General features: G+C 39.9%; 1 protein-coding gene across 1 annotated transcript; it reads right to left on the bottom strand.

Annotated features, from left to right (window-relative positions):
* Positions 1–943: 943 nt before the first annotated feature.
* GPRC6A (G protein-coupled receptor class C group 6 member A) lies at positions 944–13,805 on the bottom strand. The gene is made up of 6 exons (XM_009808667.2): positions 13,612–13,805; positions 11,747–12,050; positions 8,334–9,161; positions 5,296–5,508; positions 3,739–3,862; positions 944–2,064 (listed from the first exon to the last, which is right to left on the bottom strand). The coding sequence occupies exons 1-6, from the start codon at positions 13,803–13,805 to the stop codon at positions 944–946; spliced, it is 2,784 nt and encodes a 927-aa protein (XP_009806969.1).
* Between the last annotated feature and the right edge of the window lie 8,068 nt (positions 13,806–21,873).

Genomic DNA, 21,873 nt, shown 5'->3' with positions numbered 1-21,873 from the left:
AAAATTCCTAGGATGCGCTCATGCTCATCCTGGTCATTACATTATTTATGCTAATGAAAGGAATCAATTAGTGTTTGTAAGTTTTGACATTACACATTGAGATTACAACCTCAACTAAGAGGACACCTGGAGACAAACATAGTGGGTCTTCTCTCCTCATACATCAGAGGAAGTGCATGAGGTGAATCATTATATTTCCTCTGAGTATGAGGAAAAAAAGTAGGTGAACATATGTATAACTACAGAGCTGCAGAGCAATTCTTTAGTTTTTATGTAGACCTGCCTCTAGTTTATTGTCATCCTGGTAAATACAAGGAACTTTGAAAGTTACTGCAGCGCTCGTCTGGAATAAGGTATGCAATTTTGGGGAGTTAAAAAAAAGGATTCACTGATAGCAGGTGAAAAGGGTTACTTTTGGATGTTCAGGAGAATGGAAAGCCGATCTTAGAAGTGGAGACTAAAGGACTGGGCTTGTTTATCCTAGCAAACAAAGGCTGGGAGAGGGTTCTGTTTGATCTGTAAAACAGAGCCAGGTGTGAAGAAGAGCTCCTTGAACAATTGGGCAACAAAGACGCAAAAAAAAGTGGGGTAAACCCTTACGTTCCCACGCACATGTCTGTGAGAAATAATAATTTCCTGATGCTCCTGTCTCACTCGGGGAAGTGAGATTGTGGAACAGGTTCCTGCAGGTCTACCTGAGCGGGCTGGGGAAGGAGGGGAGCTGCTGAAGGGGACTGCACCTCATGGTGCCCACAGGAGCAGGGGCTGGACTCTGTGAGCCAGGAAAGCCTTGCAAATCTGTTAATGGATAACTGCTTAAGTCCCAGAGGAGAAGGCATTTCGTGTGGCCTGCTCTCCTTGGGGATGCCAAAAGGAAAGGGACCTGAAAGAGAAATGGCTCCCTTAGATGGCTTTTCGTCTTCTAGTCCTTAATGCTGCCCAGTCATATGCTGGAGAGCCTTTTCCTGGCCGTAGTCCTTGCAGTATTTTTAGGAAGAACTTTCCCTTTTATTAGCCTCTGCCCAGGCACTTGGAAATGGCAATTCCCATTCACAGAGTTTTTCTCAGATTTACATGAGTCTGAGATAGTAGCTCTGGAGCTGGAAGACTTTGAATCCAAAGAAATCTGACTAACAGCAACACTGCCTGCACTCTTGGAGGAATATGTGTAAACCATTTTGAGAAAGGCAGATTTTGTATTTGTTTCTTGCTTGTAAAGGATGATATAGCACTTTGGAAGAAAAGTGCAGCAGAGGATTCCATAATTGGATATTAAAACAACGATGATTTCCACTGCCGGCAAGTATTTGCCAAATGTAGTTGCATAGACAGGGATAAATACAATCCACGCTATAAAGTAAATTAGCATGCCAAAGGTGATGAATTTAGCTTCGTTGTAGTTCTCTGGTAACTTCCTACCTTTAAAGGCAAATATGAAGCAAATGAAGGCTAGGGCAGCGATGTAGCCCAACATAATCCCAAAAGCCACAATAGAACCCTCATTGCACTCCAGAATTATTGCTCTTGGGATTGAGAAATTTTGCTTTACAAAGGGCGTCCTAAATATTAACCAGAAGGTGCAAATGATAACTTGAATTCCAGTGCAGGTGACCACAGTGGGAACAGGTTTATATACGCATTTCAGGAAATTCTGCAGCTTGGGATCAAAGCTGAAGGCTAGTAAAATTTTTAGTGACTTTATTAAAATACATGAAATGCAGAGTGCAAAACTTATGCCAAAGAGGGCTTGCCTAGTTTTACACTTGAATCCTGTGGGTTCATCTATGAAGAAGACAGTGCTTAAAAAAATTAAGAAGTGGCTGAAGAGAATAATATAGCAGACAGTTAGACCTCCAGATGCCTTTACAACTGGTGTGTTCAAGTTTTTAGTAAATATTACACTGATTGACAAAATCAACACAACCCCAAAAGCGGAGAGGAAGAGGAGGAAAATAGCAAACCAGTCAGTCCAGGCGAGGAAATGGATTGTCTTTCTGTAGCAGGTGGTACTGTTGACGGGAGCCCAGTAGGTTTTGTTGTTACATCGGTAGCAGTAATCCATATCTGAAAGCAGAAAAAAGGAAGATAACTTAGAAACCCGAAGTAAATAAACTGCGAAGTGGATTATCGAGGACTGAGATACAAGAGGAATGTGGGAAGGGATGCTGAGGGGAATAATCAGGGCTGATTGCTTCTGACTATTGCTGTCGCCGTCCAGGCGGAGGAGCTGCAGGGCTGTGGTGGCTGCGGTGGCAGCAGTGGCAGTGGTGGCAGTGGTGGCAGTGGTGGCTGCAGTGGCTGCGGTGGCAGTGGTGGCACTGGTGGCAGTGGTGGCTGTGATGGCACTGGTGGCAGTGGTAGCAGTGGTGGCTGCAGTGGCTGCGGTGGCAGTGGTGGCACTGGTGGCAGTGGTGGCTGTGATGGCAGTGGTGGCACTGGTGGCAGTGGTGGCTGTGATGGCACTGGTGGCAGTGGTGTCAGTGGTGGCTGCAGTGGCTGAGGTGGCAGTAGTGGCACTGGTAGCACTGGTGGCTGTGGTGGCACTGGTGGCAGTGGTGTCAGTGGTGGCTGCAGCGGCTGAGGATCAGGGGCTGCCTGCAGCAAGGGGCAGGGAGGGGACAGGGAGAAGGACCTGGGTCCTAAAACTGCCTTGGTCATCGCTGACCAGTGATACATGACCTGGCCAGAGTTCTGGACAGGCAAACTTTAACTGAAACCTGAACAATGACTTGAAAGTAAATCAATTCTCTTGCAAAAATTGGAAGTATGTTTCTTTTGTTTACCTATTTTGACAAGAAAAAACCCAACTTTGTCTTTACAGACAGCTTTTGAAATACAACAGCAAGAATAAACATTGCTTTAGATTAGGCTTTGAAAGGTTACTTTTGCTTTAAAATTCCTATCCACTGATATGGAGAAATTTCACAATTATTTGAATTAAAGAGATAAATATAATTTCCTTCTGCTCTCAGGATATTAAATGTACATTGTACCACAATTTCCTTAATTCTATCTCTCTCCTTCGTATTTAATTTTCCCCTTTAAAAATTTTTGCTCAAACCTATAAATGAACCAGTGGTAAAGTACACATCAGATTTGATACTAGAAAATATTACTGTACAGTTATATCAAACTTCACAGTACTCCCTGGCAAGACAAAAAAATATGCTGTTAAGCAAAATACATAACCCTTGAATGTCATAGACTCATAGAATGGTTTGGGCTGGAAGGGACCTTGAGAGATCATCTAGTCCAAGCCCCTGCCATGGACAGGGACATCTTCCACTAGATCAGGTTGCTCAGCGTCCCATCCAGCCTGACTTTGAACACTTCTGGGGCTGAGGCATCCACAACTTCTCTGGCCAACCTGTTCCAGTGCCTCACCACCCTCATCGTAAAAAATTTCTTCCTTATTGGACTGGGTGTACTGCGGAAAGACAGGGAAGCAAGGCTCTATTTTAATGAGAGTCAGTCTCACTGATAAATGAACCAGACTTTCCATCCTAACAAAGGATAATGCTAGTCAGCTGGAAAATCTATTTGTTTTAAGTTTGGTCTTCTAAAAAGCATTTAAACCAAGTTTTATAGGCTGAACACTCATATTTGGGAAACTGAGCATAAACAAATATTTTAATCCCATTCCAAAATTATACCTGAGGTTGCCAAGGCACATTATACCCAAACAAAACAATTGTATTGATGTCTAAATAAACATTTATTTGGATGGCAATTCCTTACCTGTTTGATTGCTGTAATGGTTTTCTGGGCAGTAAACACACTCATAGCAGCATGTGTGTGGACTTTCTGTAACCTTTTTCATCTGTCCTGGCCTGCAGTGCTGGGAGCATGTTGACTGAACCTTCTGCAGCATGCAGAGAACAAAAAAAATCAGCTCAGGCCCCACTAATTACTAAGAACCATTAAAATAAACCTCCACTAATCCTGCAATTTACACCCTCTTTTTGTATCTATCTAACGTATTTTAAGGGAATCTGAAAATGATGCTGAAAAAAGGCATTGTAGGCTCCATGTTTCTTGTATTTTCTCCACACAAGTGGCAGGATGGGGCATTATCTGCCTGCTAATTTTATTTTTTGGCCCTGAATACCAATCAGTGGAACTGTCTGTACCTTTAAAATCCAGATCAAAGCGTCTCATCCAGCTCTGAACCTGGGATTTAGACTGCTGAGGATCAGCTCCAAAGAAAGCCCAGAAACATCTGATGGGGGATTCGAGTGGACTGCTTCACAAGTGAGATCCTGAAACCCGTCTTGGCTGCTCCAAGCCTGGTGGAGACACCTCAGCTCAGTGGAGACACCTCGGCGGGTGCTCTGCACTGCAGCTCCGATGTTCCCAACCCTTGGCAGCTCATCCCTGAGTCCGTGAAGCACAACTCTAGGGTGTGCGATCAGGGCCTTCTCTCAAGGAGTTAGTTCAGGTCCTCCTTCCAAAGACAATTTTTGTAAAATGGAGAAGCAGTCCTGAGGGACACTACTATTTCTTCTCCCTCCAGGATGGTGCTCACAAGGAGGTGGAGACATTTCCTTGCCATCCTGGGCAGTGCCACAAAGAGGGACAAGATTTGAGGTTTTCTTCCGTCCTCAGCCTTTTCTATCAGCTGAGACTCAAATTCAGCCCACCTAGTAAGCAGCCTCTCCCCATCCCATTAGTGGTGAATACTTTGCAGCACAGAGCTGCACAATGAACAAGACTTCCACTCATGCAAAGATGACAGCTGGAACTGGCCAGGGCCACCCACTAGTCCTGTGCCAGGGCTCCAGGTGGTGCCACCTACCTCAGATTCCTGTAGCTGCTCTGACCCCATCTCTAATAGGAGCAAATAACCAACAAAACCTTATTTTTCTTTTTCTTTTTTTTTTTTAAAACAGTAAAGTCAACAGATATGAGTCTTCATGTACAAAATAAATGGTGGTGTTATGTAAGAGAGGGGGCTTTTATACACAGTAATTTTTTATTTTAAAACCCCTTTTCAAGATTCTAGAATAGCATCCTTAGGACAGACATAACTTCAGTTGCTTATCTTAGTAGACCTCTTAGAAGCACTCTGGAGAAATAACTCAATTTCAAATCACTAAGCCTGCTCACAGGCTAACATGGTTCTCAGGGTCTGTGAAGGTGGTCGGATAAACCCAGAGAGGATTCTTTGCTCTAAAAGGAGAACATGAAACCACAAGAGAGTTTTCTAGCTGACACATACTTCAGTTGCAAATACTGGAGGGAGAAGAAAAAACATGAAGCAAATTTCACATGTTATGTCAACAAATTAAAAGTTACCTTTAAATCCAGAAATTCTTTTTTTTTCTCCTCATCCTTGAAGATAAAGTCACCTTTCTCTGTGTCATATTCTGCCATAGTGGTGATTTCAATGTGGCCATTAATTTCTTTCCAAAGAAGTACATCATAACTGGTGCTCATATCTCCATTGGAGTCAAACTTGATTTCTTTATCACTATCAATGACTGTAACTTTTTTAAGTTCTTCAAGGAGCTAAACATAAGTATAAGGAACGATAACATACATCAGTATCATGTCAGTGTGATAAGCTCAGTAGTTTAACATCCGTATGATAATATGAAGTTAAAAAGAAATGAGGCTTTTTAGGAGTAAAAGAAATCTTAAAATTAAAAGGCATCTTTAGAACTGTTTAATTTGGTATCCCACACAGTATTACATTATTCAGACAATCCTGTTGACTTTAAAAAATCTATTAATAAAAAAATCATCATTTCTTAACTCTATGCAATGAGTACAAATACTCATGTTATTATTTTTTCATTAGCCTTGGAAATTTTGGTACAACAATGGGAAAGAAAAGATTTTTGCTTGCAAGAACTAATGGCCTTTTGGAACTCCCCTTCTTGTAAAGAAAGACAGTGAATGATGCTCCTGTTGTTACTTTACTGTCACCAGAGTTGATCTGGGCAAGATTTGCTTCCAGAGTAACCTCCCCCAGTGTGTCTGGAAATACCTAACATTGTTTTCAGCTGTGACTCTGACTGATATTGTGTATTACAAGGTGAGACGCAGACTTTTTAAATGGACAATGCATGGCAGTTTGCTCAGATGAAGTGATCAATGGCGCAATGGCAATAAACAGCTAGGCCATGTTTGATAGATTGTAGGAAATATCAAAACAAGCATGCTTTCATAAGGCAACTGTCAGCTTCCTATTGCAACCCATTCTGTTCCACGGGGGGAAATTTCTGTCTTCCTCATCACAAACAGCCAGATCAAAAAGTTCTGTGTGAATCTAGAAAAGGCCAGGTTAAGGCACATATAACCCACTCCCAATTCACAGGGAGACCGTAGAAGGACTTTTGTTAGCTACCACAGTTCTTAATTAAAGCAAAGGTTTTATCCCTTTGCAGGCCTAATGACTTTTGGCAACAGTAATTAACAAGGAAGAATCCCAAGGTTTTGGTGAAAGGCTGAGTTTAACTGCCCTTTGAAAAGCACACTCTTACACGGATCCATTTGTGATATTTGTAGCATTTAACGAACATACTGACAAGTATATTACTTCAATAGGCTGTGGTAATTACATGTATATAACACATCTGGTGTATATAACATGTCATTTTTTCATGTATAACATATTTTTTTTGAGAATTCATATACTTTTTGCTGCATCTCTACCAATTTATGAAGAACCAAAGTGTGCTTCTAACCAATATTTCTTTTGAGTTGTATGTTGCATAGTTGTGTGGGACTGAATAGGAGTTTTTTTATTGTATATATTCAGGCTAGTCATTTAATCTTTCTCTTCTCCACTTTTCCAATATCACTAACAATACGGGAACAACAGAGCTTTTTGAATACATCTTGAGCTTCAGACAGAAAGGGCTAATAATTAGCAACATTTTGATGTAGCTGATGGTTATTTTTGCAAAGGCTGTGAGACCAATGACTATCATTTGTCTGTATGTGGAGATGTGATACGGATTAGTTGCATCTTAAGCTTTACATGTATATATATCCATTTCTAAAGGGTTTAAACTTAGTGTAGAGGAAATGTATTATGAAAACAGCACAGGGGGAATAACTATCTCTTTCAGTTTTCTTCATGAGTTCTTAGCCTCTTAACAGGACTTTTCATTTGGCTGGTTTGGGTTTTAATTCAGCAATGATGTAAGTGCAGCTCCATCAAATTGCATCCCCTGCTGAGCAGTCCTGAATTTGTCCCATTTGCATTTACAAATTCATATAACAGTCTGATTGTTACTGTTTGGGGTTTTTTTCAAATCCCCTATCTTGGTTTGACCTGCCCTGACCTAGGATAAGAGGTCAGAGTAAGTCAGAGTGCTTTGGTCGTTGTTTGACTTTTAAATGAACTTTTGTTTAATCCTCTGAGTAAAAGTGTGTAAAAGTGAATACTCCTGAGCAGGTTCTTGGGTAAAAGGTCAGGTCAGGTTTACTTGCCTGATTTTTCCTCTTCTTTTCCCACCCAGTAGAGTTTGATAACAAGTACCTCACCCATCTTAAAGATTGTGTCTAATTTTCCTACCAGTCACTTCAGTATGAATAAGATCAGACACAGGAATAGTCTGTTGCATTTTCACTTTCAAGTAAAGATTCATTTTAGAGGAAAATACCTGAATTCAGACAAAACAGAGACAATGGCAGGAGAGAGAGAGAGGAAATTTGAAACTGGTGAATGCTCCTGTCCTGCGATATCCCCATCTCTCAAGAGCACTCATTGCTGTGTATTACAGTGGTTTGCAGCAGCAGGAACAACCACTAATAGCTGAATAGCTGATAAGTCAACTGTAGATTGACTATACATTTTATTCCATCCCACATGAGTATCTAGCAAAACGTTCCAACAAGGAGACTACAGATTGGAGCCTTCACCCAAGCTTTACTCTGTGTGCTCTTTGAAGGTGATGGGGGAGATATTAGGGTAGCTAACAAAACCCAGCAGCTAAAGATCCCGTCTGCACCTGTGGAGCCATTGCTATTGTACCCATGAAGGAGGAGGTGTGGGTATGCAGTCACTCACGATCAGTTAGCTATCTGTATGTGAAATGCAATAATAATTTTCTATCTATCTACAGCAGAGCACAGACATGGCTTAGCACCAGGAGCTTCTGTGTCTACGTGGCCACAAGTCTACATGGGAGGCAAAGCACTGCAGCAGTTACATACTGCAGCTCTAGCATATAGTCTGTGATTTCAGTTGGTGAAGAAAGTCAGCAACAGGACTAAAAATTCATTTAGTAAAAGGACCAAGCTAGTAAATCCAGGAATGTGGGAGCAAAAATGAGATCAAAGTTTTGCAGAGACAATGAGACCTGAAAGAATTAACATCATACCTCCCAGGGAGTGAAAGCAGAGGGATCCTTGCAGTTTCTCTCTTTGCATTGCCCTTTAATGGCGTGAGCAATGGCATAGACTGCAAGTATAGTACTATGGATAAATCCCGGTTCAATGTTAGCATTCAAAAAATCATCTCTCCAGATCTGATGTTTATTTTCAACGTTTTGCAATAGATCATCTTGGGACTGGTTTGAAATGCATGTTTGAAAATCGTGGTATTCCAGGTGTGCACAGACTGACAAAAGCATAATATATTCATGTAAAAACTTGTTGTTGTCAGTGGGCTTTTCAGGAAGGTTTCTCAGAAAGTCTTGGAATGTGGAGATGTCTCCGCTTTTAAATCCAAATCCCACAATGGTCCCCAGCTGTCTGATATTGGGAATTGTACTGATTTTGACTGCAGCCGACCAATTATCACTTGCAATCCAGATTTTATTTACATTCCTCTCAACTGCCTTCTTAAATAGTTTGAGGACATGGAACTGTCTCATAAAGACAACAATAACATTTACTCTGGTTTCCTTGACAATCTTCTCAATTGCATGATCAACTTTGGTGTGAAAGGTGTTGTCAGAGAGATAGGCAGGCAGCATTTCTTTAAAAGCTATGCAAACATTGTTTGCCATGGCCTGGACCCCAAAGCTCTCCAGAGCAAAGCGCCCATTGTCATCATCAGTGGCTATTACTCCAATCCAGTTCCACCCAGACTCACAGATCAAGTGGGCCATTGCTCTTGTCTGATGGAAATCACTGGGGATAGTCCTGAAGAAAGAAGGAAACCGGATTTTGTCACTGAGGATTTCAGCTGATGATGCAGGACTGACCTAGGAAGAGCGAACAATTCAGTTACAGAAGAGGTCTTCTGCAAAGGATGCCAAGAGATCCAACATTGACATGATTGCTCTTTCATCCAGCCTGACCCAGGGCTCCCTCCTCCTGTGACTGAACATCAACAAGGTGCAGCCAAATGGGGCAGGTTCCTTCACCCTGTTATTTGGATGCAGGCTCATGCCCAGTACCACTTTCACTATTTTCATCCTCATGCACGTAATTACTTACTTCGGTGAAGGCAGAGAATAAAACCTTTCAACATGGATATGACAATTATACTGGTATAAGGATTTTGGTTTACTCTGTTCAGATACCATCAACATGCTATTCAAAACAGTATTTAAAACATTGGAAGAATTAAGTATTGTTTGAGTTATTATTCAAATTGCTAGTACCCTTACATTTAGCAGTATTTTTCTATCACTGAGTATGTTAGTACGGTTCACCCACATACATATTTTCTCTCCAAGATTTAATTACTATCATTTAAAAGGATCGTTAAGGCTGTTAGAAGAACCTCCCAGAAAAACAAACAGTAACCAATACTACAGTATGTTATGATTCTTTCATATAAAAGGTTTATTACCTTTTCCTTGTGAATGTAGCTAGAAAAAGGTAAATGGAACATTGTTGTTTAAATCTCTTTAGTTTTAATCCTTTTCTATCTAGTTTTTTTTTCCTACACTCATATTTAATACATTGCTTGACAGATTTAAAAAATAAATCTAAGCTTTCCAAAATAAGTCACCTGTCTGGAGGGGATACCAAATCTTACTATTGTCGGAAGATTACAGAAAAATCTGCTGGGTCACCTTTTTCATCTTTATGTCCCAATGCAGACTTGTTTCATCACTTGCCTTTTGATTATGTTTAAGTGTGGCATTTTAATTCTCATTCTTACTATTGCTCCCATGGTGGAGCTGGAGGTCATAATTACTTCCTACCATTATAGAGGAAAAGACTCAAAAATTATGTTTATTTCAGGTTTTGTGTCTTTTGCACATGTTTGTTTACTATGTTGGTACTTTGCAGTAAGGTAATTTATGTCAAATTGCCCAACCCAATGTGCAACACAGGATGGTGTGGAAGTGGATCGCCTTTTTCCTTGTTGGTCCTGGCCTTGACTCCAACTCTTTTACAATGGTGAAAGTAGAAATGTAAGCACCAGCCTAAGTGCAAGTGTGGGACTGTACCAGCCCTAGAGAGGTCATAAATAGAGAAGGATGTTTTGGAAAGGACCAGTGTGGATCTAGGGAATTGTATTCCTTCTTTTCTATAGCTGCTTGAAGAGTAACAGGAGTAAAACTGTGTTTTAAAGCAATATTCCTCACTTCCCTGTCCATAGTTAAAACAGACTCCAAAGTCCAACCTATATCAGGCAAGAGAGAATTTCCAAATTTCTGGCCAAATTTGATTTTGGTTTTTTTGTTTGTTGTGGGTTTGTTGTTTTTTTTTTTTTTTTTGTCTTAAAATTGAGTACTGTCTTATTCACCACCAGTCAGACTAGACACAGCAGGTGTAACTTGGTTGCCTGAACAAAGTCACAGAATCATAGAATCATAGAATGGTTTATGTTGGAAGGTACCTTAAAGATCATCTAGTTCCAACCCCCTGCCATGGGCAGGGACACCTTCCACTAGACCAGGTTGCTCAAAGCCCCTTCCAATGTGGCCTTGAACACTTCCAGGGTTGGGGCACCCACAACTTCTCTGGGCAACCTGTTCCAGTACCTCACCACCCTCATGGTGAAGAATTTCTTCCTAGTATCTAATCTAAATCTACCCTCTTCCAGCTTAAAGCCATTGCCCCTTGTACTATCACTAGTAAAGTATGCCCTTGTAAGAAGTCCCTCTCCAGCTTTCCTGTAGGCCCCCTTCAGGTACTGGAAGGCTGCTGTAAGATCTCCCCAGAGCCTTCTCTTCTGCAGGCTGAACAACCCCAACTCTCTCAGCCTTTCCTCATAGGAGAGGTGTTCCAGCCTTCTGATCATCTTTGTGGCCCTCCTCTGGACTCGCTCCAACAGATCCGTGTCCTTCTTATGTTGAGGGCCCCAGAGCTGAATGCAGTACTCCGGTGGGGTCTCACGAGAGCTGAGTAGAGGGGGGGAATGACCTCCGTTGACCTGCTGGTCACACTTCTTTTGAGGCAGCGCAGGATATGGTTGGCTTTCTGGGCTGCAAGCGCACACTGCTGGCTCATGTTGAGCTTCTCATCAACCAACACAACCAAGTCCTTGAGTGGCATCTGAGGTACAGTAGAGCAACTGGTGCAGCCATGCAGGACTGCTGGAACAGCATGGTGCTGCCAGGCTGGCAAGAGCCCAGCATCATCCTGAAATAGCACTTGGAGGCATGTGCCTCAGGCATATAAAATAGCCCTTACTGCCTGTGTTTAGGCAAGTGAATCAAGCTCTCCATTTGGAGTTGAATCCCAGTCCTCCTGATGTCCTTAGGTTGAGTAAAATCCTGCCCTGTAGCAAACATGTGGCTTTTGCAATCTCTGTCACTAGAGCCACACCTTTATTCTAAGCATGGTACATTTGACTCTGTCTAAAATGAAATAGCTCCCTCAAACCTACCTGTGGAATTAGTTGCAAAGCCAACAGCCTTGAAACTGCCATTGACACCTCCGAGTAGCTGGCTCCAGTGACTGCCTTAATTCTCGGGATGTAGTCTGAGTAGTTACACTTGAACTCTACAACGTCCTTCGAAGAATTGAATTTAGCCAGGAACCTCAGAGCAGATGCCATGGCTTTTGTAACTTCTGCACATGTGTCATAGATTTCGTAGCCCAGAGTAACTCCAGATAACAGTGTTGAATTGTTGATCATTTCAATAGCATGTATCATTGCAAGTGTCTGAAGAAAAATTTGAATTTCAAACCTGTCAGGAAACACAGAAGTTTTATTTTAGAAAAACATTGCTGGGAACAAGGCTGAAGCAAAGTCCGTTTTGAGCATAACCCTTAGAATTTGACAACTACTGAAAAGAAGTGATGGATAGTATGTTTTGTGTGACTTGCTTGGGTTTTTGTGTACAAAAGATTAGAAACTGTATATTTTTGCCTCACCTACATGGGAGATTAAGCAAAATAAACATAAAACTTAAAATATACCTGAATAAAAATGTTTTTCTGAAAAAAACAGGTACTAAAAAATTAATTTTCATGTTACATGAAAATTTGCAAATGATGTCTTCAGGAAGCATCTGTCAAATTCAGTGAAGCTATTCCAATGTACTTCATCTGCCCAGTAAGCATTTTTAAAAATATATTTACTTTCACCAAAAGCATGAAACAAAGAAAAGAAAGGACTAAATATTTCACAAGAGAAGAAAATATTTCACAGGTTGAGGGCTTCTAGTGCTTGCATCGATGTTCCTAAAATCCTCTCTAAACCTGGAGAAGTTAATACAGCTATTTCCCTTATCTCCAGCATAAAGGGATATTATAACAGATACTTATCAGAACTGTGCTAGCACAAAATGTCTGCAATACAACCAACCCTTCTCTCAGGCAAGCTTCTCTAAAGTTTACAAACCTTGCAAACTAAATTACATTTCAAATGGACCTGAGACAATTTATGACTCCATAGAAAAATAATGGAAGGCTGACAAAACTATCAACTTCTTCATTTTGAAATAAAAACAGATGGATACCTGTATGTCCAGCTGATTATTAGATTCAGATCTGGGATTAAGTTGCATGTAAAATTCAAATAGAACTTGAGTATTAAAATTAAAGAAAATGCATATTTGGAATTCCTGGGCTTAAGAAAGCTTTATTATATACTTAAAATGAAGTTCTTCACCAGGTTTCCTTTGCATTCTTTCCAGAAAAATGGATGTTTCAAGCACAGTAGGATTTGGAGCCAACAAAATACATAGTCTGATGCACAGTGTGAACCTGAATGCGTACATGACATGGTGTGTATACATATATTCTATCCTGTAACATAATGCCACAATTATAGTACAAATTGTAATAATTACAGTAATTATAACAATAATTACAATCTAGTCATCAAGGTACTATCATAGATCACAACAGAGCTACCCTGTGAGGTGGGGGACATACTTTAACATGTGCTTAGGTAAAATGGAACAGTCTGCCTATGTTCAAATCATGTAGGTGCAACTTCAAAACAAATAATGAACAACTGCACAGCAGACTACTTCATACACATAGCAACAAATTAGCATTTACATGGAAATTAAATGATTGTTCAGAACAAACCTCCAGGGCTATTTGCTTATATATGAAGGTTGAAGTAGGATCACTTTGTCATCCTGTATTAATTTATGCACTATTTATGTGATGTCCAAGGTCTTTTTAAAGACTGAAAAATGCAAGAGAATCAGATTTTATTGATCTTAATATAAGAAGTACATGCCTGATGTCAGTGATCTCTTCTTTGCTATATATGTAATTTCCAGTATTACTCACCCAGCGCAATTCTGAATTACTGGCTTGATTGGATATTCTTCTGGATGCAGCATTTCGCTATGAACTGCAAACAAGCCTCCAATAACAATGTCCCCTGGAGAACTGGCACCCACAAAGTCATCAGTATTCTGGCAAGAGAAAGCGATATCAGTGCTGATCACAAAGCAGGGGATCAAAAAGCTAACAAATGCCATGTTTCTGTTTCACTTGCTCACTACCAGCTTTAAGTCAATTAAGCAAGCTACAGGGCCAACAAGGGCTCCTATGTCATCTATAAACAGCAGCAAAGGAAAAGGGCTGCACTCAGAAGTTAGTCACACCTCATAAGGTGCTTGTGTTGGCTTCACTGGCTGAGGCTGTTTTATTGAAGGTACTAAAGCAATGCTGTCATATAAAATGTGAGGGTGCAGGGGTGTGAGAGTGAAAGAGGGAGGGAGAAAGATAAAGGAGTTTAAAAGGAAATGCTGGACATAAAATCTGTTCTGCTGTGTTCAAAGTTTATTGTACCTTTTCTGAAACACATGGCAAATATTTTGGTATAAATTTGGGCTTGTCTTGAACACCTTCCAACTGAGTGCAGGGTGAGAAGAAGCAATTGTGTAATATGGTAGTGATATTGCTGTGACCATATTTTAAGGATCTGGTCCAAAGAGTGCTGAAAAAAGACCCCCTTGCCACAGTGCGCTTTAGGTCAGACTCTGGTCCAAAAAACCCACCCTGAAACTATCAAAAGACTGGTTTTCTCTCAACCCTTTTCTTGTAATTTTTTAAATCTTTGTATAAAAATGGTTTGGATGAGCTAATATTCATGGTTCTGGTGCACGCACAGCTCCTAGTGACTTCAGTGGGCTTTGGATCAGGTTCTGTATTTGCAAGACAGGCCATGTCTGCTGCTGGTTAATCTGATAAACACAGAACAGTGGGAAAACATAATACTAGTCCTATTTTTTTGACCGGAGGGAAGCACGGTCTCTTCCCGCTCTGACGGAGGACACAAGCACACGGAGCAGCAGCTCCTGCGCTGTGGGAGGACAGGGAAGTAGCTGTTCTTGGTGCCACCGGTCCCCTCAGGTTCGCAGGAATCGGTTGCTGCACCAGAAGGGAACTGGGGGAAAAGAATAGGAGAGGCTGGACTATCAGCTTTCATACACTCCAACCATAAACACCAAAGTGAAACCCTTTAGGAAAGAAACATGACTGATGCTACTAAACAATACCAATTTACATAAGAGGCACAGATTTTACAATAATCCCTTTCTGTCTTGACATTGGCTTATTTCTCTGTTTTCTTATAAAGGCTTCTTCAGATTTTACTTCTTTTGGTAGCATGCCAAAACACTCTCAGCAGAATGGCGTCAGTCACAGTGTATATTGTCTATGATTGTACTATAAAAAAAGCTGAATTTATTACAGAAAATTGGAATCAAGGATTTTTTTCTGGCAAGCAAAAAAGAGAAATGGGAAGTCTGTTACATATTCTTTCTGATAAGCACAATGCATATGATATAAATTATTTGAATTATTATACTTTGCTTTTTTTTCCACTAGTCTCTTCATAGTTAGAGTATCTATTTACAACAGAGATATTTCTTGCAAATGCAAATGCAACAGACATATTACTTGCAAATGCAAATGTTAATCCCCAGTTAAGTCACTGTTCAGCCTCTTCTTTGTTGTAACAGCTTGTGTTTCTTTCATCTGCCTTCTTTCTTTCCATGTGGTTTTCTCACTGCTGGGTCAGGGCATGTAGTAAATAGCTGCCTGCATTTTCTTTAATGTATCCGATCACATGCATTTATGGGCAAATGATTACAACAGTTTATTCTGCTTCTGCGCTGACTTGCAAAAATTCCAGTTTTTCCAAAGGTTTTCCTCTTGACTTACAGCAACTTAAGGGTAGTCAGACTCTGGCCCCGAGTTATGAGACATTCACTTGCAAATATTGATGTATCCATTCCTTTCCATCCAGGTAATGCATCTTAAAGGCTGGCTCCATGCACTCTGGTGTTTTCTTTTCCCTGACTTTGCATATAACTTTGCATATAATCCTCCTGCTAAATGATGTTTTATGTCCTTAAAGCATAAGATTGGAGCTAGTCATTTCCTTAAGCAAGCCACAAGAATAGTCAGCCATATGCTTTTAGTATAAAACATAGCTATTAAGGACCTAACACTAAGTATTGCATTAGGGATTTAATGGAAATACAGTACTGATAATTTGAAGCTGTAAATTTGTTATAATTTATGATTAGAAGCAGAAATGAAACTCTACTCTGGCTAGTCTTTAAAAAGCTACTAATTCCCATAGAAGAGGATTTTACCTACAAACAAAAATCCTTACTTGGTCATTTTGGAAAGTGGAAGTTGACAAAACAAACATCACATATAATTGGTGCATAATTTCATGTTATTTATAAAAACACCACAAAGTGAGGTGTGCTTCAAATTCAACTACATAGAGTTTACATCACAGTGTAGAGTATTTTCACAGGGAAGGGTCTTTATTGATACTGTTTGTTTTCAAGACCTATATCTCATAATTACTGCTAGCGATGAGAAATACTTAGAAGCATTACTGAGATAGCTCAGCCTAATCCAGTACTGCAGAATTAACTGGAAGTGCTTGCAAATAGCCTTTTTCACTGACACGTAAGTACCAATAGAAATAAGCGTATAGTACAAAATGTTCTTTGCTTAAAATTTAGTGATGTATTATTGTAACATCACTGGACTTTCACAGTTGTCTGCATAGGAGTATTTCCTGGCAGGTAGAATCAAGCATAAGATGCAGGGGAAGTCTTGAAGTACCACCATCTCTAGAAAGCAGCCTTTAACGGACTGTGCAAAGGTGACTCCCTGTAAATTTACAGTTAATAAATTTTTGGCAACACTGCCACACCTATTGAAAGGCTCCACAATCCAAAATGTGTGAAAGAAGCCAAGGGAACTTTGGATATTCTCACTGTTTTTCAGAAGAATGGGATAATCCCTCCCATAACGTGTGTTTTCCCATCAGCCTTCATGTTTTGCCTTGTATGAGGTGTCAATTTTAAAAAGTATTATTTTTCACACAACAGTCTGACAGTACTGTAAAATGCTGTGGTTGCAGAAGCCTTAACCCACCAGGGAGCTGTTCAGCAAAAATGCCTGTGCCTGCTGCCATCTCCCTTCTAGTCAAGAGCAGATAGGGTATCCCACTGCTTTGGCCGGCAAGCCACCTCTCGGTTTGCCTTTGCTTTGGGGCAGTGACCAGCATGCTTGAAAGACTCCCAGGTAGCCCAGCTGCTCCCTCATGGTCTTACTGAAGTCCATGGGAGCTGCTGTGCCTCACAACCAAGGCTGAAAGGCCAGCTGAATGCTAATCTACTGAAAAGAAAACCAGAGAGGCAAAGTGTGAAGCTCAGTTTATATTGACTACAAGCAGAGTTTGGGAACGCTTCAAAAACCAGAAATACCAAGGAAAACACATGTGGAACTGCTCTTTAAAATCACACTAAAAAACCCTGTGCAATTGGAAGCAACCAGTGTTTCCAGCTGGGAAGCCAGTACAAATGAGTATGCTAACATCTTCCAGGCCAGTAAGAAGGAAATGTCCCTTGTCAAATCATTTTATTTTCCATGCAGTCAGGTTATGGAGCCATTTCCTTTCAGTAAGATAGACTGCATCTGTACTAATAAAGACAGTAGATAGTGCTGAGGTCAAAACATTAAGAAGAGTAAATATTGGTTAGGATTGCCAGCTTTCTAGACCAATAGAACCATTGTATTTAACCCAATGATTTTGGATTACTCAGTTTCTTTTGAGGAAGTTTAAACAATGGAGAAAAAAAAAGAAGCAGGTATTGCATTGCTTAATTTTAATTATATTTTAAAAAATTCTTCTATTTACTGGGACCCTACATAGCTTAATATTAAATGTTAAAATTAAAGAACGGGAAGAGGAATACCCATTATTTTGATTTGTGGTCTGTTATAAAAAAAATTAAAAATTAAGAACACATCAACAGTGAAATAGAATTTGGATGGAAGCCAAGTGGTCACATTAATTCCTGAGAAACAAACTAACTCAGTTTTCAAGTTCATTGGGTTTGTCCTCTAGAGCATGTCAGCTGAGCTGCATGATGGGGAGGACAAGTCCTGTTTTTCTCTATCAGGTCACAATATTATAGTGTCTCCTGATCTTCTCTGAAAGTTGACTTTTCCCCTGATGCAAACGGCCTTTTTGGAGTACTTCTGGTAGAAAACTAAGATGCTGGAACGTCTACCTAGAGGAGGGCTGTGACAGTGCCTTCAGCCTCCTGACCGGACTGTCAGGGCAGTCCTGGGCAGCCCCACAGTAATTTCTTTTTCTGAAAGTGTTTTAGTCAATAGTCAGTGTTGCGCATGTTCAGTGTACCTCTGCTGTTTATGCTGCAATAGAGCTATGAGAAATTAAAGCAGATTTGTGAAGGGGGGAATACAACTAATTTCTACTTTTTTTTTTTTTAGTTCAAAGCAGAGATTTTTGTTTCATTTATCTTCTTTAATATTTTAATATACTTAAATTAAACTTCAAGTCAAATATAATTTTGAAATGAAAGATCAAATGGATTTGACTTTTCTGATGTTGAGGACAAGTATTTTTAGCCATTCCAAAATTGAATTTCTCTCTAAATGAACAGTTTCTGGTTTTTTTTTTCCAAATGATCTAGCAAGGCTGCTCCAGTCTCACCCAGCCAAGAAGATAGTCAGCTATCAGGATGGAGTTAGGATGGATGCAGGACAACTTTTCATAAAAGCCAGCATAGCATGCATCACCCAGTTGATCGAGATGCTATTTTTAGAATTCTTCATCAGGTATTATTTCTCTCCTTTGTTCCATCTCCTCTTTCCTTAATTGGAAAACAAGTAAGCAAAAATGTCATTCATCTATTGACTATGCAAACATTTGGACCCAACCTGTAGTAAAAGGGCCACCCAGAAGGAAAGAAAACCTCTAGCCTAGATATTTGAGCTTTCTCCTGAGAAGCTGGAGGCCAGGGGTCCAGCCCTTCTGCCAATGACTGCACATGATCCTATAGTGAGACCTTTGCTACATAAAGGAGGGGACTCAAGTCTTTCTGTTCCCAGTGCCCTCTACTCATCGGAACGTCATCGATGATTTGTTTGAGAAAGCCCTTCTAGCCTGAGCGTTAGGAACCCTCCTCAGAGAGTCAGTATATTCAGAAACTGCTGAGGTTCTATTGCCTTGTATATTGGGCACATTCTGGAAATGCCTATCTGCAAGAAAGTCAGGCTGGAGATCATCTCACATGAAAATATTGATGGCAAGCATGTATGAAGTTGATGCCAAACCTCTCTGCATTATTAATACTGAACACACCTTAAAACAGAATTAGGTTTACAGGGATTTTGAGTTTAAAAATATATGTGGTTACAGTTTTTAGACATCTCCAATTGACTGTGGGGGATCTAAGAGCCTTAGTTTTGGATATAGACTGTTAAAGGGACAGCTAGCTACCTAAATCCAAATAGCTGTCTTGGTGACCTTGTGCTTATTCTCATTGAATCACTTTTGTAAATAATACTTAGTGATTTTTCTAACTCTTAGAGTACTTGTCCCACATAAACTCCTTTAAAAATATGAGCACTTTGCTTCAGTCATTTTGGAGCTGAAACAGAAATTATAATATTAAACAGTAATTAGAATACGAGAAATGAAAGAAGGTTCCGTTTTGGGAGCAGGGACTGAAATTCAGGTGGACTCTATTTTTGAGCGAATGTCTTCATCACTAAAAGATATCATGGAAATGCTTGCTTTCTCTCTGGCCCAAGTCTTCAATTACTCTGTGCAAATAGCAACTTAGGAAAGAATGAGAACTCATTTGCTTCCCTTCCTCAGCATACTTTATCAAGAACACTTTTGGAAAACATGGGTCTAAACCTCTTCAGATAGAAGAGAAAATTGACTCCATGTCTCCCGAATGTGCTGGCTGACAGGATCTAGAATGGGAACTAGGGAAAGGGCTGGTTTTCACTTGCCCTGATTTCGTATGAGTCCTGTCTTGTCACTGTCACTGTCTTGAAACCACATGTCTGAGCAAGTACATCTGTGTTTACCTTCTCCCTGAACACTGAATTATTGGACATAGATAAAGATAATTTGGGGTTGGACTAGATGCTCTCCAGAGGTCTCTTCCAGCCTCAACTGTTGTGTGATTCTTTGATAATGCTATTTCCAGTGGTGTTTTGTGGGAAGGACTGGTGTCTGTAGGTGCCAAACTGTAGAAGATCTGAGTGGGATTTGAGGCTCCTCTCAGTACTGGCTGCTGTAGGCAGTCCTGAGCTCAGCCAGCTGGTCTTGGGAGGAGCCTGTTTTTGGGAACCTAAATCTCCTTCAGTTCATACAGGAGGTAAGATGTTTTTTGAGCTCCTTACACAGCTGTAAGGAGCAATGCAGGCAAGGGCCAAGATTTCTGAAGGTGGGTAGGTTTTATGCCTTAGTTAACTCAGTGCAGGTTTGATCCTTAAATACATTTAACATTGACTCTAAAACTTCTTCAACCCTCGGACTCCAGCTCTCAACTCACTTTGTCATTTTTTTTGAGAATTGATTCAAGGTTGTCATTGTCACCCTTATTCTGGACTTCTAAATTTATTTTGGTTTTCTTTTGAGATCTTAAAAGATCTCAGCTCACCTTACAAAGTTTAACTGGTTGTGTTATAAAAGTAAACATACATCTCCAAAGAGAGTGCAGGCAGAACAGGTGACACTCATAAAAATTCCTTTCAGATAAGGAAAAGAAACCCAAACAGCAAATCTGCAGGAGTCACTCCGGAGACTGACTTCAGTCTTCAGAGTTAAAGTCTGAGGAAAAAAAAAGTTCCACAAATTAAAACCATTGGGAATGGTTCCCGCTAAAAAGTTCACTCTTAAAATCTTGTTGAATAGCATATCACTCTGCACACTTCCTACTGTTGGTTAAGGAGAGCTTACATACACAAACATACTGCACTTCGGCTAATGAGAAAATAGGAAACAAGACTTTGCTACTGCACTTTGGCTAATGAGAAAATAGGAAACAAGACTTTGCTTTAAGTCATTTGTGCTCGTGACAAGAAATTGTCTTTGAAGACATACCACAAGAATGGATAAAATCACTAATCTGCAGTTACATCCCCAAGCATTCTGCTTGTCCATATCTTCTAGAAATACAATATGAAGTAGTTAACAGTAAATAAAACCATGACTGATTTGAAGTTTGGTATTAAATCTCTTTGCAATCACCCAGCCTTTAAAGCTGAGGGTGGTAGAACAACTATCATTATCTTAATTAATTGGAAGAAGAAACAGTTATGTCAGCAGCTATCCAAAAGACAGCAAGAATTTACTGTAATCAACTAAGGACAGAAAGAAAAAGGCATTAGCTATGTGAATTTTTCAGCTTTTTATTTTAGATGTCCCCAGAGTACATTTTCAGGCATTCAATTTCCTGCAATTTTCAGGTACTCCCATTGTGACCTATGCTGTTGAAACGGTTATTGCCACACTGCAAGACAGAAATTGCATTATTTCACAGAAAAGCAATAAAGTTTTATTTGAAAAAGAAAAAAAAAAGTTCACATTTTCCTAGAGGTATATTTAAATATCTGTATTTTAAAAAGGTTACTTTAGAGTGTTTTCTGTTATATGGACTCCCTTTAAAATCTGAAAGGATAAGCATAAAACCTTGTACTACAAGTTGCTCTAAAGATTTCCCTCTCTTCAACAGCGAAAGGGTTTTGTATCAGCTTTATAATGCAGAGGGACAGAGATAAAAAAGAGATCAGGAGTTTGAGGCCAGTGCATGTAGTGTTTTCCCATCTGTTTATTTTTTTTTTAAATCAGTATGGTTTCCTTCTTTTCACTCGTCAACATGTTTACGCAGATTTCCATCAGTCACTGGGAAGTCCTGTTTTTACTTTATTCCTAATGATAAGAAAAATCATATATGTGAGGCACCTCAGAAAACCAAAACAAGTCTAGATTTAAAGGAAACTATGGCTGTGATTTCATAACCAACGGCTGCCAAAGTTGTACTATGAACCAATAATAACTTTAATATTCAAACTCATTAAAATCCTTCATCTACCTCAAAAACATTGAAATGCAGATATTACTTTCTCTAAAACTATAGAATAAATGTTCTTTTTTACATGGATGCAGAATTCTTTAACATATATTTGTCTAAGAAGGTGTATGTGGGCAGCAGATTCTTAGACTCAGAGAATGGTTTGGGCTGG

This window comes from Gavia stellata, chromosome 2 (genome assembly GCF_030936135.1).
Source record: "Gavia stellata isolate bGavSte3 chromosome 2, bGavSte3.hap2, whole genome shotgun sequence".
In the NCBI taxonomy this organism is placed as follows: Eukaryota; Metazoa; Chordata; class Aves; order Gaviiformes; family Gaviidae; genus Gavia; species Gavia stellata.
The sequence above is the reverse complement of the archived record's forward strand: the minus strand, read 5'-3'. Positions and strand labels throughout refer to the sequence as shown.

What these genes read in the sequence shown, in the direction of transcription:
- GPRC6A (XM_009808667.2), bottom strand. Translation starts at nt 13,805, where the DNA reads ATGGCATTTGTTAGCTTTTTGATCCCCTGCTTTGTGATCAGCACTGAT. An exon ending in GTAATTCAGAATTGCGCTGG is followed by an intron (nt 12,051 to 13,611) that starts GTGAGTAATACT and finishes GTTTCCTGACAG; the next exon opens with GTTTGAAATTCAAATTTTTC. An exon ending in CTTTGCAACTAATTCCACAG is followed by an intron (nt 9,162 to 11,746) that starts GTAGGTTTGAGG and finishes CGCTCTTCCTAG; the next exon opens with GTCAGTCCTGCATCATCAGC.